This window comes from Sus scrofa, chromosome 3 (genome assembly GCF_054392235.1).
Source record: "Sus scrofa isolate SSC_HxYL_T2T_F1_AM1 chromosome 3, Sscrofa_HxYL_maternal_Yorkshire_Landrace_v2.0, whole genome shotgun sequence".
Classification (NCBI taxonomy): Eukaryota; Metazoa; Chordata; class Mammalia; order Artiodactyla; family Suidae; genus Sus; species Sus scrofa.
The window spans coordinates 53,938,083-53,955,550 of record NC_139385.1 but is presented as its reverse complement, the minus strand read 5'-3'; the positions used below and the strand labels follow the sequence as shown (position 1 = coordinate 53,955,550).

Genomic DNA, 17,468 nt, shown 5'->3' with positions numbered 1-17,468 from the left:
AGATGAAAAGATAAAACTGATAAAACTTCAGCAAGACCCATAAAGAAAAACAGGGAGAGGGCTCAAATTAATAAAATTAGAAACGAAAAAAGGAGAAGTGACAACTGAAACCACAGAAATACAAAGATTCAGAAGAGACTACTACCATTAACTATATACCAATAAAATGGACAACCTAGAAGAAATGGACAAATACTTAGAAAGGTACAATCTTCCAAGACTGACCAAGGAAGAAATAGAAAATATATATGGAATAGTCTTCAGGACCAGATGGCTTCAAAGATGAATTCTATCAAACATTTAGAGAAGAGTTGAGATGGGATTAAGATGGGCAGAATAGAAGGACTAGAGCTCAACCTCTTTCCTAAAAACAACAAAATTACAACCTTCAACTAAATGGACTGGAAACTTTCAAAAAGATATCCTATTCCAGAAGACAAAGAGGAGGCAACATCAAGAGGTAGAAGGGGCGATCACGTGATATAAGCAACCCCATAGCTCCTGAGCAGGAAGCCCCACAGACTGGAAAGTAACTGTATCACAGAGAGTCACCTACGGGAGTGAGAATCCCCATGTCTGGGGATCTGGCATTGGGAAAAAGAGCCCCTGGAGCATCTGGCATTGAGGGACAGTGGGGCTTGTTCGCAAGTGCTCTACTGGACTGGGGGAAATGGACCCCATTCTTGAGAGGTGCATGCAGGTTCTCATATGCACTGGGTCCAGGGGCAGAGCAGACTCCATAGGAGTCTGGGTCGGACCTGACTGCAGTCTTTGGAGGATCTCCAAAGAGAACAGTGGGTGACCATGGCTCATTGTGGGGGAAAGTCACTGGAGGCAAAGCTCTCAGGAATATTCATCAGCATGTGTTTCTCTAGAGCTGGCCATTTGGGGAAAATCCAGCCCCACCCATCAGCACTGAGAAGCCCCAGGAAAAACAATAATCCAGGTGGGATCACTGCTCCACCCATCAGTAAACAGGCTGCCTAAAGACCCCCAAGGCACACAGCTACTCTAATCTCACCCAGAGACAGAGCCTTACCCACCAAAGGGAGAGAAATCAGCCCCACCTACCACTGGGCAAGCACCAGTGCCTCCCATAAGGAAGCCTACAGCAAGCCCCCATACCAACTTCAGCCACAAAGGGGGACAGACACCAGAAGAAAGAGAGGCTACAACTCTGTTGTCTGCAAAAAGGACACCACACCAAAAACCTATAAAAATGAAAAGGCAGAGAACGATAACTCAGGTAAGGGAGAAAGAAAAGAAAAACAGAAAAACAACTAAGTGATCTGGCGATTATCGGCCTCCAGGAAAAAGACTTTAGACTGATGATGCTGAAGATGATGCAAGACATTGGAAATAAACTGGAGGCAAAGATTGATAACTTACAAGAAAAACCGAGTAAAGAAATACAAGATTTAAAACTTAAGCAGAGATGCAAAATATAATAACTGAAATAAAAAATTCATTAGAAGCAAACAGCAGAATACAGGAGGCAGAAGAACGAATAAGTGAGGTGGAGGACAGATTAGTGGAAATTACTGATACAGAAAAGAGAAAAAAGATTGAAAAGAAATGAAGAGAGTCTAAGACAACTCTGGGAAAATGTTAAATGCACAAACATCAGGAGAAGAAATAGAGAAAGGGAAGAAAAAAATTCAAAGAAATAATAGCCAAAAACATCCCAAACATGGGAAGGGAACCACTCATTCAAATCCAGGAAGCACAATGAGTACCATATAAAATAAACCCAAGGAGGAAGACCCCAAGACACATATTAATCAAACTGACCAAAATTAAAGACAAAGCAAAAATACTGAAAGCAGCTAGGGAAAAGAAACAAATAACATACAAGGGAACCCCGATAAGGATATCAGCAGGTTTCAGCAGAAACTCTACAAGCCAGAAGGAAGTGGCACAATATACTTAATGCAATGAAGGAAAAAACCTCCAACCAAGATTACTTTACCCAACAAGGCTCTCATTCAGATTTGAAGGAGAAATCAAAAGCTTCACAGATAATCAAAAGCAAAGAGAATTCAGCAACACTAAACCAGCTTAACAACAAATACTAAAGGAACTTCTCTAAGCAGAAAAGAAAAGGCCACAACTAGAAACAAAAACACTGCAAATAACAAGGTGCACCAGTAAAGGAAGACATACAGTAAAGACAGGAAATGATACATGCACAATTATGCTACCAAAATCAGAAATCATGAGAAAAGGAAGGTACAAATGCAGGACACTGGAGATACACTTGCAATTAAGAGAACAACAACTTAAAACAATCTCATACATATAAGAGATTTGATACAGACTTTGATACAGACTCATATATCAAAACTTCAGGGTAACTGCAAACCAAAAATCTACAATTGATATACATACAAATAGGAAAAATCAACTCAAATACAACACTAAACATAGTCATCAAACTACAAGAGGAGAGAACAAGAGAAGAAGAAAAAAAGAGCAACAATAACAAATCCAAAACAGTTAATAAAATGGCAGTAAGAACATACATATCAATAATCACCTTAAATGTGAATGGACTGACCCAGAATAGCCAAAGACATCCTGAAGAAGAAAAATGGAGCTCGAGGAATCAGGCTCCCGGACTTCAGACTATGCTACAAAGCAACAATCATCAAAACCATTATGGTACTGGCACAAAGACAGAAATAGAGATCAGTGGAACAGGATAGAAAGCCCAGAATTCAACCCATGCACCTACAGCCAACTCATCTATGACAAAGGAGGCAAGGATATACAGTGGAGAAAGGACAGCTTGTTCAATAAGGGGTGCTGGGAAAACTGGACAGCCACATGCAAAAGAATGAAATTAGAACACTCCCTCACACCATACACAAAAATAAACTCAAAATGGATGAAAGACCTAGATATAAGACCAGACACTATCAAACTCTTAGAGGAAAACACAGGCCAAACACTCTCTGACATATACCACAGCAACATCTTCTCAGATCCACCTCTTAGAGCATTGACAATAAAAACAAAAATAAACAAATGGGACCCAATCAAACTTAAGAGTTTCTGCACAGCAAAGGAAACCCTAAACAACACAAAAAGACAACCCACAGAATGGGAGAAAATCTCTGCAAATGAATTGGTGGACAAGGGATTAATCTCCAAAATTTATAAACACCTTCTGCAGCTCCACACCAAAAAAAAACAAAAAACCCCATCCAAAAATGGGCAGAAGATCTAAGCAGTTCTCCACAGAAGACAGACAGATGGCCAAGAAACACATGAAAAGATGTTCAACATCACTCATTCTTAGAGAAATGCAAATCAAAACCACTCTGAGGTACCACCTTACACCAGCCAGAATGGCCATCATCAAAAAGTCTACAAACAATCAGAGCTGGAGAGGGTGTGGAGAAAAAGGAACCCTATTACACCGTTGGTGGGATTGTAAATTGGTGCAACCACTGTGGAAAACAGTATGGACATTTCTCAGAAAACTAAACATAGAACTAGCATTTGATCCAGCAGTCCCACTCCTGGGCATCTACCCAAGAGAAAACCACGACTCACAAAGACACATGTACTCCGATGTTCATTGCAGCGCTATTTTCAATAGCCAAGACATGGAAACAACCTAAATGTCCATCGACAGAGGAGTGGATCAAGAAGATATGGTACATATACACAATGTAATATTACTCAGCAATGAAAAGGAACGAAATACCAGCATTTTTAGCAACATGGATGGACCTAGAAATTATCATGCTAAGTGAAGTCAGCCATACAATGAGACATCAACATCAAATGCTTTCACTGACATGTGGAATCTGAAAAAAGGTCAGACTGAACTTCTTTGCACAACAGATGCTGACTCACAGACTTTGAAAAACTTATGGTGCCCAAAGGAGACAGTTCAGGGGGTGGGGGGATGTGCCTGGGCTGTGGGATGGAAATCCTGTGAAGTCAGATTATGATCATTATACAACTACAGATGTGATAAAATCATTTGAGTAATTAAAAAAAATGAAAAAAAAATGTGGCTCGGATCTGGCGTTGCTATGGCTGTGGCTAGGCCGACAGCAACAGCTCTGATTAGATCCCTAGCCTGGGAACCTCCATATGCCGCAGGTGTGGCCCTAAAAGGACAAAAGACAAAAAAAAAAAAGTTTCAGACTGAGAGGATATTTGCAATATATACAAATGACAATGGACTTGTATCCAGGATCAATAAAAAACTCATAAAACTCAGTAATAAAAAGGAAAACAATGCAGAAAAATTAGACAAAGATTTGAGTACATACTTCACAAAATAATGTATATGATATATATATGTAAATAATCAAAAAGCACACAGAAGTGCTCAGCATCATTAATCATCAGGGAAATGGAAACTTTTATGAGATAACACTACACATCCATTCCCAGAGATAAAAAGAAAATTGTCAGGAAGAATGTGAAGTGCTAGTAACTCTCATATGTTTCTTGTTCATGGAAGTGAGACATTGTATAACCACTTTGGAAAAGGTCTAGTTGCTTCTTATAAAACTACACATACAGTTATCCTGTGACTCAGTATACTGGGTTGAGTACCATCCCATCAAACTTAATGTCAACCTGGAACACGTGAATGTGGACTTATTTTGAAACAGAGTCTTTGCAGATGTAATAAAGTTAAAATGAGGTTATAGTGGATTAGAGTGAGCTTTAAACCAACGACTGGTATCCTTACAAGGAGAGGGAGATTTGGATACAGAGACACATAGAAGGAAGAAGGCTATGAGACCAAAGAGGCAGAGATTGAAGTGATGCAGCAATAGCCAAAGAATACTAGATGGCCAGCAACCACCAGAAGCTAGGAGAGACACAAACTCTCCTTCGGAACCTCCAGAAAAAAACAACTCTGACAACAGGTTGATTTTGAACTATGAAAGAATAAATTTTTGTTTTAAGCCTCTCAGTTTATGGTAATTTTATATTAAGAGGAAGTTCCGGAGTTCCCGTCGCGGCGCAGTGGTTAACAAATCCAACTAGGAACCATGAGGTTGCGGGTTCGATCCCTGCCCTTGCTCAGTGGGTTAACGATCCGGCGTTGCCGTGAGCTGTGGTGTAGGTTGCAGACGCGGCTCGTATCCCGCATTGCTGTGGCTCTGGCGTAGGCCGGTGGCTACAGCTCCGATTCAACCCCTAGCCTGGGAACCTCCATATGCCGCGGGAGCGGCCCAAGAAATAGCAACAATAACAACAACAACAACAACAAAGACAAAAGACAAAAAAAAAAAAAAAAAAAAGAGGAAGTTCCATTGTGGCTCAGCAGTAATGAACCCAACTAGTATCCATGAGGATGCAGGTTTGATCCCTGGCCTTGTTCAGTGGGTTAAGGATCTGGCATTGCCCTGAGTTGTGGTGTAGATGGAAGATGTGGCTCAGATCCCATGTTGTTGTGGCTATGGTGTAGGCTGGTAGCTGTAGCTCCAATTCAGCCTCTAGCCTGGGAACTTTCATATGCCACAGGTGGACCCTAAAAAAGCAAAAAACAAAAACAAAAAAAAACCCTAGGAAATGAATAAACCCTAGGTACTTATTCAAAGGAAACAAAAACAAAGGTTTACCAAAAATAAACAAATGAACAAAAAATTAGCATAAGAATGTTAACAGCAGCTCTTTCAAAACAACGAAAAAATGGAATCTGTCAAGATGTCTATAAGGAGAATGGATAAACATCACATATTCATATAATGGAATGCTATTTGGTGTTTACAAAAAAGAAAAAAAGAATAGACTACTGATACATACAACATGAATGAAGCTTAAAAACTGTTGAGTGAAAGAAGCCTTATATTATATGATTGTTTATGCAAAATTGCACATTGGTCAAAACTAAGTATGGTGAAATAAAATCAGAACAATGGTACCTCTGAGGGGTAGGGGCAGGAGTTTACTGGGATAAGTCAGAAGAGAACTATTGGCTAACAGTAATACTCTGTATTTTGGTAACGTTTGGGTTATAGAGCATTGTTTGAACTCACAGACTAGTACACTTAAGATTCTGCATTTCCTGTAAGTAAATTCCACCTTAAAAGAAAAAACTAAATAACTTTAAGTAATGATACTCATTCTACCCATTACTCCTGGAGCCAACCACCTGTTCTTGGGGCTCACCAAGCTGAAATGAACTGCCAGAAATTGGCCCTTTGAAACTGCGGCGTCTGGAGAATTCAAGTGGATACCCTGGACCTGAGTCCGTGAGTCCCTGCCTGCCAATCACCCTCATGAGGGGACCCAGGAGGAGGGCCACTTGGCAGTCAGATCAGATCTCAACACACACACTTGCCAACCACTCAGGAATAAAGATCATCTGAAGAGAATGAGTAGATGCTAAGGACATGTCATGAAGCCCTCACAAAATGACAGCAGTAACTACCCATTTACAGGGCCTCATAAGTGCTTTACCTACCTCAGGCCGCACACAAGTCTCTTTTCTAAGAAGAGTAAAGCCCTGATACAGTACACCTATTGAGATATGCTCAGCTACTCAGCTCTCCCCAGAGAGGAAATGCTTGCACTAAACTACTTACTCTCACCAGCTAAGGAGATATTGCTAGAAATCTGTAAGAGTGGCTAAGAAAAAAAAAAAAAATAGCTAATACCAAATCCCGTCAAGAATGCAAAGAAACTGGATCATTCAAACACTGCTAGTGGAAATATAAAGTGGTATAGCCATTCTGGAAATGAGTATGAGACTTTTTTTTACAAAACTAAACATATATATACCATATGAACCAGCAACTGTACTTCTGGGCACTTATGTCAGAAATCCTAATGTTCACACAAAAACCTATGCAGAAATGTCCACAGCAGCTTTATTTATAAATAGCCCAAAACTATAAACAACCCAAAAGTAGTTCAGTGGTGAATGGTTTAAAAAACTGTGGTATATTCAGACCATGGACTACTACAGAGCAATAAAAGGAATGATCCAATAATGTGGATGGATCTCAAAAGAATTTATGCTGAATGAAAAAAAGCAATCCCAAAAGGTAACACATGATTTTTTTTATATATGACATTCTTGAAATGACAAAATTATAGACGGAGAATAGATTTGGTGGTTGCCAGGTGAAGAGAGGGGCAGAGTGAGAGAGTTCGTTGTGACTATAAAAGGGTGTCACGAGGGATCCCTGTCTTATATCTTTGAATATAGTGATAATTACATGAATGTACATGTATAAATTTTCATAGAACTAACTAAACATACACATATACACAAAAGTGAAGGAAAAACTGGTCAAATCTGAATAAGGTTAGTGCATTGTATTAACAGCAATACAAGACTGGTTCAACAAGAAAAAATAATAAAAGATTAAAAATGAAAAACACATATGGTCATCTCTAAAGATGCTAAAATAAATAAAACTGACAGGAGTTCCCGTCGTGGCGCAGTGGTTAACGAATCCAACTAGGAACCATGAGGTCGCGGGTTCGGTCCCTGCCCTTGCTCAGTGGGTTAACGATCCGGTGTTGCCGTGGGCTATGGTGTGGGTCACAGACGCGGCTCGGATCCCGCGTTGCTGTGGCTCTGGTGTAGGCCGGTGGCTACAGCTCCGATTTGACCCCTAGCCTGGGAACCTCCATATGCCGCGGGAGCAGCCCAAGAAATAACTAAAAAGACAAAAATAAATAAATAAATAAAACTGACAAAATCCAACATCCATTCCCAATAAAAACTCATCAAACAAGAAATAGAAGGGAATTTTGTCAAGCTGATGAAAGGCAGCTCTAAAACTTACACTCAGGAGGAAAGCATTCCCCATAAGACCAGGAACAAGGAAAGGATTCCACTCTCACCATTTAAATTCATCATTGCACTGATGTTCTCACCTGTGCAATGAGGCAAGAAAAAGAAATTAAAGACATAAAGAATGGAAAGAAATAAACTATACTTATTTACAAATAACATAATTATCCACGTAGAAAATCCTATTGAATCCATAAAACTACTAGCACTGAGAAGTTTTGCAAGTTTACCAGATGTAGGATCATTGTACATAAGTTAACTGTATTTCTATATACTATCAACAACTGAAAACTGAAATTTTAAGGTATATAGCGTCAAAAATATGAAACACAGAGGGATAAATCTGACAAGATGCATAAGACCTGTGTATGAAAAACTACAAAACAATGCTGACAAAAATTCAGAAGTCTCATAAAAATGAAGAGCTAGATTGTGTTCATATATTGGATGACAGAGTATTATTTACATGTAAATTCTCCTCAAATTGATGAGATTCAATTCAATCCCAATCAAAATCCCAACAGGCTTTTTTTGTGAAAATTGCCAAGCTGATTCTAAAACCTATGTGGAAATGCAATGCATCTAGCATAACTAAAACAACTTAAAAAGAGAAAAGAATGTTCGAGGAATTATACTAAGTTCAAGACTTGTTATAAAGCTGCAGTAATCAAGATTGTGTGGTAGTGTGATCGAGATAGACACAGAAAGGAGTAGAGATAGACCCATACACAACTGATTTACCACAAAGGTGCATAGGAAATTCAGTTAAAAAAAAAAAAAGAGCTGTCTTTTCAGTAAATGGTGCTGGAAAAATTGCATACTTGCATACATTAAAAAAAGAGAGAAAAATTGTACTTAAATCCAGACCTGGAACCAAGTATACAAATTTACTCAAATTCAGGTAGAGAACTAAATGCAAAGTAAAGCACAATGTAAATGTAAAGTGTAAAATCATAAAACTTCTAAAAGAAAAAAAATATATGAAACTCTTTTTGGCCTTCATTTTGGGAAAGATGTCTTAAAATACATCACCAAAAGTGAAATTCATAACAGAAAATATTGAAATTTGGACTTCACCAAAATTAAGAAACTCTCTTTGAAAGACACTAGAGAATAAAAAGCAAGCCACAGAAAAAAATACTTGAAACCCAAATATCTGATAATCTATTTCTATAAAGAATATATGAAGAACTTTCAAAATCCAATAAAAACATAAGAAACCAACTTTTCAAATGGACCAAATATTTGAGAAGACATTTCTCCAAAGAAGATATACAGAAAGCAAATAAGCACATGAAAAGTGTCTCATTTTCATCAGCTCTTAGGAAAATGTCAATTAAAACCAGAGTAAAATGCCACTACATAGCTATGAAAATGTCTAAAATTAAAACAATAATACCAAGTGTTGACAAATATATGGAGCATCAGAAATTTCATACGCTGCTGATAGGAATGTGAAACAGTGTAGCCACTTCGTGAGTTTCATAAAAAATTAAATATACCCTCTATCATCCAACCTAGCCATTCCAGTCCCAGGTATTTATCCAAAAGAAATGAAAGCCTACGTTCACACAAAGACTTTTCTTTAATGTTCGCAGAGGTTTTATTTGTATTAATCAAAACTAGAGGAGTTCCTGTCTTGGCTCCGTGGTTAACGAATCCGACTAGGAACCAGGAGGTTGCGATTCCCGCCTTGCTCAGTGGGTTAAGGATCTGGCATTGCCGTGAGCTGTGGTGTAGGTCACAGATGCAGCTCGGATCCCACATTGCCGTGGCTCTGGCATAGGCCAGCCACAACAGCTCCGATTAGACCCCTAGCCTGAGAACTTCCATGTGCCATTGGTGTGGCCCTAAAAAGTTAAAAAAAAAAAAAAAGAAAGCAGATCAGTGGTTGCCTGGGTATTGGAGGAGGGGGAGGATAGCGAGGGGCAGGAGACAGAGATTACAGTGAGGCACCAGGAAATGTCGGGGTGACAAGTACGCTTGGGACTTAGATCATGGCAATGGTTTCATGGCTGTGCACACGTCAAAACTTACCAAATTTTACACTTTAAATATACATAGTTTATTGTTCTTTGATAATATACCACACATTTATTCCTTGACTATATACCATAATAATATATTGTACATAATAACATTTTTCTCTTATACATATAGCTTATATAATAGTTCTTTTTTTAAAAAAAAGAAAAAAGCCCTGGAGTTCCCGTCATGGCGCAGTGGTTAACGAATCTGACTAGGACCCATGGGGTTGCATGTTCAATTCCTGGCCTTGCTCAGTGGGTTAAGGATCCAGCGTTGCCGTGCTCTGTGGTATAGGTCGTAGATGCAGCTTGGATCCCGTGTTGCTGTGGCTGTGGCATAGGCTGGTAGCTACAGCTCCAATTAGACCCCTAGCCTGGGAACCTCCACATGCCCGGGGAGCAGCCCTAGAAAAGGCAAAAAAAGAAAAAGAAAAAAAAGAAAAAAGCCCTGAGTTTGCTGTAAAGTACAATGTAGCCCAGATATATGGTTGTATTTAGAAGCAAAAAAAAAAAAAGTATATAAATAAATAAAATGCCAGGAATGTTGAAAATAAGAGTAAAAAAAAAAAAAAATCAGGCAGAAATTTATCCTTACCTTCCAACATTCACATTAAATTAATTCCAGTTAAAGACCTAAATGTTCCCAGAATGTATATGGAATTTCTACAAATCAGTAACAGAAACAGCCCAAATCAAACATAGGGAAATACCTGAACAGTCTAATCACAGAAAGGTAAATAGCAATGGTAAGTCAACATGGGAAAAGACGCTCATGCTCACTGGAAAGCAAAACTCATCTGAGGCTTCACCACGAACTCAACAACTGGGTGGAAAATGTGAGGATGTGGAACAAGAACTCATCATTGCTGCTGGGAGTGTAAAATGGTGCTGAACAGCTTCAGAACATAATATGGCACAATCTAATCAGGCTGAGGCTACTCATGCCTCTGAACTAGCCACTGTGCTCTAGGTATGCATCTTGGAAAAACTCTTGCATGTTATTTCCAAGGAAGTAACAAGAATATATAGCAACATTATTTAACAGTCAAAAATTGGAAATAACTCAAATGTCCAAAAGAAGAGAACTGATAATTCAACTACATCATATTCATATTCATATAATGGAACCACATGTAAGAATTTTTAAAAGTATAAACTAAACCTACACATTTTAACATGAATCTCACATAAAGTTGATGAAAAGGCATATTCCAGAAAAAGATATACAATATACTATGTGCAGAGAAGTTTACAGACATGGGAAACAACTCTCTACATGGTTGAAAGACCCAGTGGATGGATAAAAAGGATAAAAGTAGTCATGGACATGCTAACACTGAAATCAGATTCTCAGCAGCAGGGCGGAGGAATGGGACCCAACCAGGAAAGGTATGGGCTGTCACGTGGTCTTATAATGGTCTCTTCCTTAGGCTTCAGGGTAGGCACTTTGGCACTCATTATATAATTCTTCTCACACTGTTGTAATCCTAAATAATCCATCATAAAGTAAAAGAAACAAAGTTATGGGAAATTATGGGGTAGAATCAATGCACAAATGTCAGTGGGTTAAGACTAGAAATTGGCCATTATCTAGCAGGGGCAGATGACTTAGTCTCAGATGGCAAGTACTCAGAAGATCAAGCCAAGCAACAAAAATTCAAGGATGGTGAGATCCTAGATGCTGGAAAAGGGACACCAAGTGAGCAGCGTATGGCTCACTGGAGGAGGAAAGAGGGGGATGCCAGAGAAGCCCTATCTGGACTGAGCAGGATGGCATATGGAAGAGAAGCCTGCAGCAGAGCTTCCTCCTCAGCAGCTCACAGATGCCTGCTGAGCACCTCACTGCCCTGTCTCCTAGTCTGCCTGGTGTCCCCACTTACCTGAATAAAGGTCCAGGAAACATTCGCTCTCCTCTCTCCAGGGCTCATCTCCTTGTTCCAGTTGTGTGATGAGTTTTGGTTTAGGAAAGGCAATTCCTACTCACAAGGAAAAAAACCAAGGCGACCTTGGGTTAGCGACTTAAGAGACTACCACAGAACTCAGAGTCAGCCAGGGAATGGGGGCAGTGGGGGAGGCAGGGGTGGAGAGGGGCAAAGATTCTCTGAATGCTAAGAAAAGTTGACTCATGGGATGGGAGAATCCTGGATGTAAAGCCAGTATCCTGATTCTCCTCTGTGCTTGAATGAATACAAATATTCCTCCATTTGAAGCAAGATCACTTTGGAGGAGGGCCTGGCCTTGGAAGAGGCCTGGAAATACAGTGTCACCCCCAACCCCAAACATACACACACACACACACACACACACACACACACACACACACACCCCTTCATTATTTCCAGCTCTACAGAATTCAGACCTTCTCTCAGAGTGTAAGAAAAATATTACAGAATTCAGAGCTAAAAGTATGATGGATGCTACATAAAAACTTAAAGATGCCCACAGAGTCTGAGATATGAGTCAGGCCATCCTTACCCAGTGACACCAAAAGGCTGTAGTTCTCCAGCATAACATCCCGATACAGGGTCCTCTGAGCAGGACTCAGTAGCTTCCACTCCTTCTGGCTGAAGGCTACAGCCACATCCCTGAAGGCCATTAATGCCTGTAATACAAACACATCCCTGCTCATCCAGAAGCCACCCATGCCCACTGTCAGCTTAACTTAAGCCACTAACCAAGACAGCAGAAAGGCTGGTGTGGGATATATAGGTGAGATCCATAAATCCTTGCTTTCAACCCAATCCCTTTTGGTATGTGTTCAAGACTGCTAATCCTCTTCCCACATTGCTGGTGGATCTATTCAGGGGTTCTCTGTTCGGTACTATTGATCTCTACATCTGTGATGCTATGAAAAACATAGTTTGGATTATTGTAGCTATATAATAGGTCTTAAAATCAGGCAGACTGATTCTCACCCCCACTTCAGTCTTCATTTTAAAGATTAATTTAGCTATCCTAGGACATGTGCCTTTCCATGCAAATTTAGAATAATCTCATCTATATCTACCAAAAAAAAAAAAATGCTGGAATTTTGACAAGATTTACATTAAACCTGTATATAAATTTAGGAAGAACTGACATCTTTGCCATGTTGACTCTTCAAATCTGTAAACATGATATGTCGCTCCCTTTACTGAGATGGTCTTTGATTTCTTTCATCAGCATGTTGTGATTTTTAGCATATAAATCCTATATATGTTTTGTTGGAAAAAAACTAAAACCAAAGAAAACTAACACCTAAAAATTTCTTCTTTTTGTTGTTGTTGTTGTTTGTTGGTTTTTGGGGGGTGTTTACTTATTTATTTATTGCTTTTTAGAGCCACACTTGTGCTATATGAAGGTTCCCAGGCTAGGGGTCGAATCAGAGCTACAGGTGCCAGCCTACACCACAGTCAGAGCAATGCAGGATCCTAGCTGCATCTGCAACCTACACCACAGCTCATGGAAATGCCACATCCTTAACCCACCAAGTGAGGCCTCGTGGTTACTAGTGGAATTTGCTTCTGCTGCACCACAATTGGAACTCCCATTTTTCTTTTTTTAGTGACTTTAACGGTATTGTATTTTCACTTCAGTGACCATTTGTTCACTGCTATGATATAAAAATAGTTTGAAATTGGCACAACATTGTAAAACTATACTTTAATTACCTTGAATCCTTCAAACTAGCTGAACTCACTTATTGCTCTAGGTTTTTTTTTCTCTTAGATTCTTTTAGATTTTCTATATACACAATCATGGTATTTGCATATAGGGACAGATTTATTTCTCCCTTTACAATCTATGTGCATTTTATTTCCTGTTTTTGCCTTATTGTAGAACTTCCTGCGTAACAGTGAATAAGAGTGGTAAGAATAGACATTCTTGCCTTGGTCTTTACATAAGGAGGAAAGCATAATGTCTCAAAGCATTAAGAATACTATTCCAGAAAGAGATACCACATCACACTCATTAGCATAGCTATTACCAAATAAATGGAAATGATCAAGTTTTCTCAGGGTATAGAGAAATCAGAACCTTTGTGCATTGCTGTTGGAAAAGTAAAATGGTATAGTTTCTGTGAAAAAATAGTTCAGCAGTTCCTCAAAAAGTTTAATGTACCAAAAAAAAAAAAAACATACAATTTACCATATGATCCAGCAGTTTTATTGCTTTTTTTTTTTCTTTTTTGGTCACCTCATGACATATGGAGTTCCCAGGCCAGGGATCAGATTCAAGTCACAGCAGTGACCTAACACTGGATCCTTCTAGATCCATTAACCCACTGCACTGGATCAGGGACTGAACCTGTGTCCTGCTGCAGAGACACCACCAATCCCACTGCACAACAGCAGCAACTCCTAATCCAGCAATTTTAGTCCTGAGTATGTACTCTGAACTCAAACAAATACTCATATAACAATGTCCATAAGAGCATTATTCATGATAGATCAAAGGTGGAAACAACCCAAATGTCCATCAACAGATAAATAGGTAAGAAAAAGGCCAAAGCAAAATTGAGAAAGAAACATGGAGCTGGAGGAATCAGGCTCCCTGACTTCAGATTATACTACAAAGCTATAGTCATCAAAATAGTACAGTACTGGCACGAAAACAGAAATATACATCAATGGAACAAGATACAAAGCACAGAAGCACAGAAACTAATGCACCTAACACCAAAAACCTATAAAAATGGGAAGACAGAGAAGTATAACTCAGATGAAGGAGAAAGGAAAAACCCAAGAAAATCAGCTAAGTGGTCAGGAGATTCTCAGCCTCCAGAAAAAAGACTTCAGACTACTGATGCTGAAGATGATGCAAGACATTGGAAATAAACTGGAGGCAAAGATGGATAACTTACAGGAAACACTGAGCAAAGAGATACAAGATATAAAATTTAAACAAGAAGAGATGCAAAATGCAATAACTGAAATAAAAAATTCACTAAAAGCAGCTAACAGCAGAATACAGGAGGCAGAAGAACAAATAAGCAAGGTGGAGGACAGATTAGTAGAAATCACAGATGCAGAACAGAAAAGAGAAAAGATGGAAAACAAATGAAGCGAGTCTCAGAGAACTCTGGGACAACATTAAACACACCAACATCCGTATTATAGGGGTGCCAGAAGGAGAAGAGAGAGAGAAGGGGACAGAAAAATTATTCCAAGAGGTAATGCCAAAAGCTTCCCTAACATGGAAAAGGAACCACTCACTCAAATCCAGGAAGCACAACGAGTACCATATAAAATAAACCCAAGGAGGAATACACCAAGACACGTATTAATCACACTGACCAAAATTAAAGACAAAGAGAAAATCTTGAAAGCAGATAGGGAAAAGAAACAAGTAACATACAAGGGAACCCCAATAAGATTATCAGCAGATTTTTCAGCAGAAACTCTGCAGGCCAGAAGGGAGTGGCATGATATACTTAACGTGATGAAAGGAAAAAAACCTCCAACCAAGATTACTCTACCCAGCAAGGCCCTCATTCAGATTTGAAGGAGAAATCAAAACCTTCACAGATAAGCAGAAGCTAAGAGAATTCAACAACACTAAACCATCCTTACAACAAATACTAAAGGAACTTCTCTAGGCAGAAAAGAAAAGACAGCAACAGGAAACAAAAATTCCACAAATGACAAGGCTCACCAGTAAAGGTATATATATAGTGAAGATACGAAATCATCCATGCACAATTATACCATCAAAATCAGAAATCATGAAAAGAGGTGGGTACAAATGCAGGACACTGGAGATAAACTTGCAATTAAGAGAGCAACAACTTAAAACAATCTCATATACATATAGACTCCTATATCAAAACTTCAGAAGAACTGCAAACCAAAAATCTACAATTGATACACAAACAAGGAATCTCTGGAGAAGAAATATATCTCATAGTAAATAAGTGCATAATCCACCATGAAGGGGGCCATTTGACATCACCTTGGAATGCTGAAGTCGTCTTAGATCTGATTCGGATTTCCTCTCCATCAAAGAATTTATGATAATTATAATTAAATAATGCCACTGTACAATTAAATAATACAGTTCTACAATTGTATTATTAATAACCATTTCTCTCCATGGTACAATGTAAGGTCTATAATGCCTTGTTTATCACATCACCTAGAATGGTGTAATGCCTATATTGAAGAATCAATAAGATGTAACAAATTGTGAGGACATATTTATATAGTTACACTGTTTTTTAACCAATTTATGCATTTCATATTTTACTTATTTTAAGAGGGTGTATTATTTTTGTTATTCTTACCAGTTAAGTTATTCTTTTTATTATGGTATATAAGGCTTTCTTCTTTATAAATTTTAGTTGCATAATATATACAATTTTAATATAATGCTGATTTTTAAAGAAACATTGAAATGTAATAGATAATACTAAATAGTAGAGATGAAAGCCATACGAAATGGGATAAAGTATAGAATAAATTTCCTATTTGTCTCAGCATATTTTCCATTCCACTTCTCCAGAGGGAGTCACTTAATCTGTTTCTTAAGATCCATGATATAATAATCTGTGTGAATGTAATTGTGTTTAAATATATGTATTTTATTCTGTAAAAAAAATAAAAATAAAATTTCAAAAAATAAATAAAAACTAATGCACCTGTGGTCAACTAATACAACCATGGACAAAGGAGACGAGAAGATGCAAAGGAGAAAAGACATTCTCTTCAATAGTGGTGCTGGAATAACTGGACAGCCCATTGAAAAGAATGAAATTAGAACATTCTCTAACACCATACACAAAAATAAACTCAAAATGGATCATAAAGGTAAATGTAAGACCAGATATTATAAAACTTTTAGAAGAAAACATAAACAGAACACTCTTTAACATAAATCACAGCAACATCTTTTCAGATCTCTAGAGTAATGAAAATAAAAACAAACAAAAAAACAAATGGGACCTACTGAAACTTAAAAATCTTTCATACAGCAAAGGAAACCATAAACAAAATGTAAAGACAACCCACAGAATGGGAGAAAATAGTTGCAAACGATGCAACCAATGAGAGCTTAAGCTCCAAAATCCAAAGAGCTCAAAAAAAAAAAAAAAAAAAACAACCAAAAAATGGGCAAAAAGATCTAAATACACATTTCTCCAAAGAAGACATACAGATGAACAAAAAGCACATGAAAGGATACTCAACATCACTAAAGAAATGCAAATCAAAACTACAATGAGGCATCACCTCACACTGGTCAAAATGTCCATCATCAGAAAGTCTACAAACAATAAATGCTGAGAGGGTGTGGAGAAAAGTGAACCCTCCTTCACTGTTCGTAGGAATGTAAATTGGTACCACCACTATGAAGAACAGTAAGGAGGTTCCCTTAAAAACTAAAAATAGGAGTTCTCATTGTGACTCAGTGGGTTACGAAATTGACTGGTATCCACAAGGATACCTGCAGGTTTGATCCCTGGCCTTGTTCAGTGGGTTAAGGATCCAGCATTGCTGTGAGCTGCAGCATAGGTCACAGATGCAGCTTATATCCTGCATTGCTGTGGCTGTTGCTGTGGCTGTGGCATAGACCGGCAGCTGCAGCTCCAATTCAACCCCCAGCCTGGGAATTTCCATATGCCACAGATGCAGCCTTAAACAAAGGGGGAAAAAAAAAAAAAAAACTAAAACTAGAACCTACCT

The 17,468-nt window shown here is 38.5% G+C and overlaps 1 protein-coding gene across 50 annotated transcripts in view; it reads right to left on the bottom strand.

Moving 5' to 3' along the window:
• ZNF169 (zinc finger protein 169) overlaps positions 1 to 17,468 on the bottom strand; it is a 103,876-nt gene that overhangs the window by 10,661 nt on the left and 75,747 nt on the right. For 33 of the 50 annotated variants that reach the window (XM_085018384.1, XM_085018399.1, XM_085018405.1 and 30 more), the window contains 2 exons: positions 12,286 to 12,412; positions 11,691 to 11,786 (listed from right to left, as the gene is read on the bottom strand). In XM_085018384.1, the coding sequence (XP_084874510.1) occupies positions 11,691 to 11,786; positions 12,286 to 12,412 (223 nt within the window). Of the gene's footprint in view, positions 1 to 7,775; positions 11,298 to 11,690; positions 11,787 to 12,285; positions 12,413 to 17,468 lie in introns of those variants that run through there. The other 17 variants (XR_014841184.1, XR_014841183.1, XR_014841182.1 and 14 more) reach the window with 6 other exon arrangements.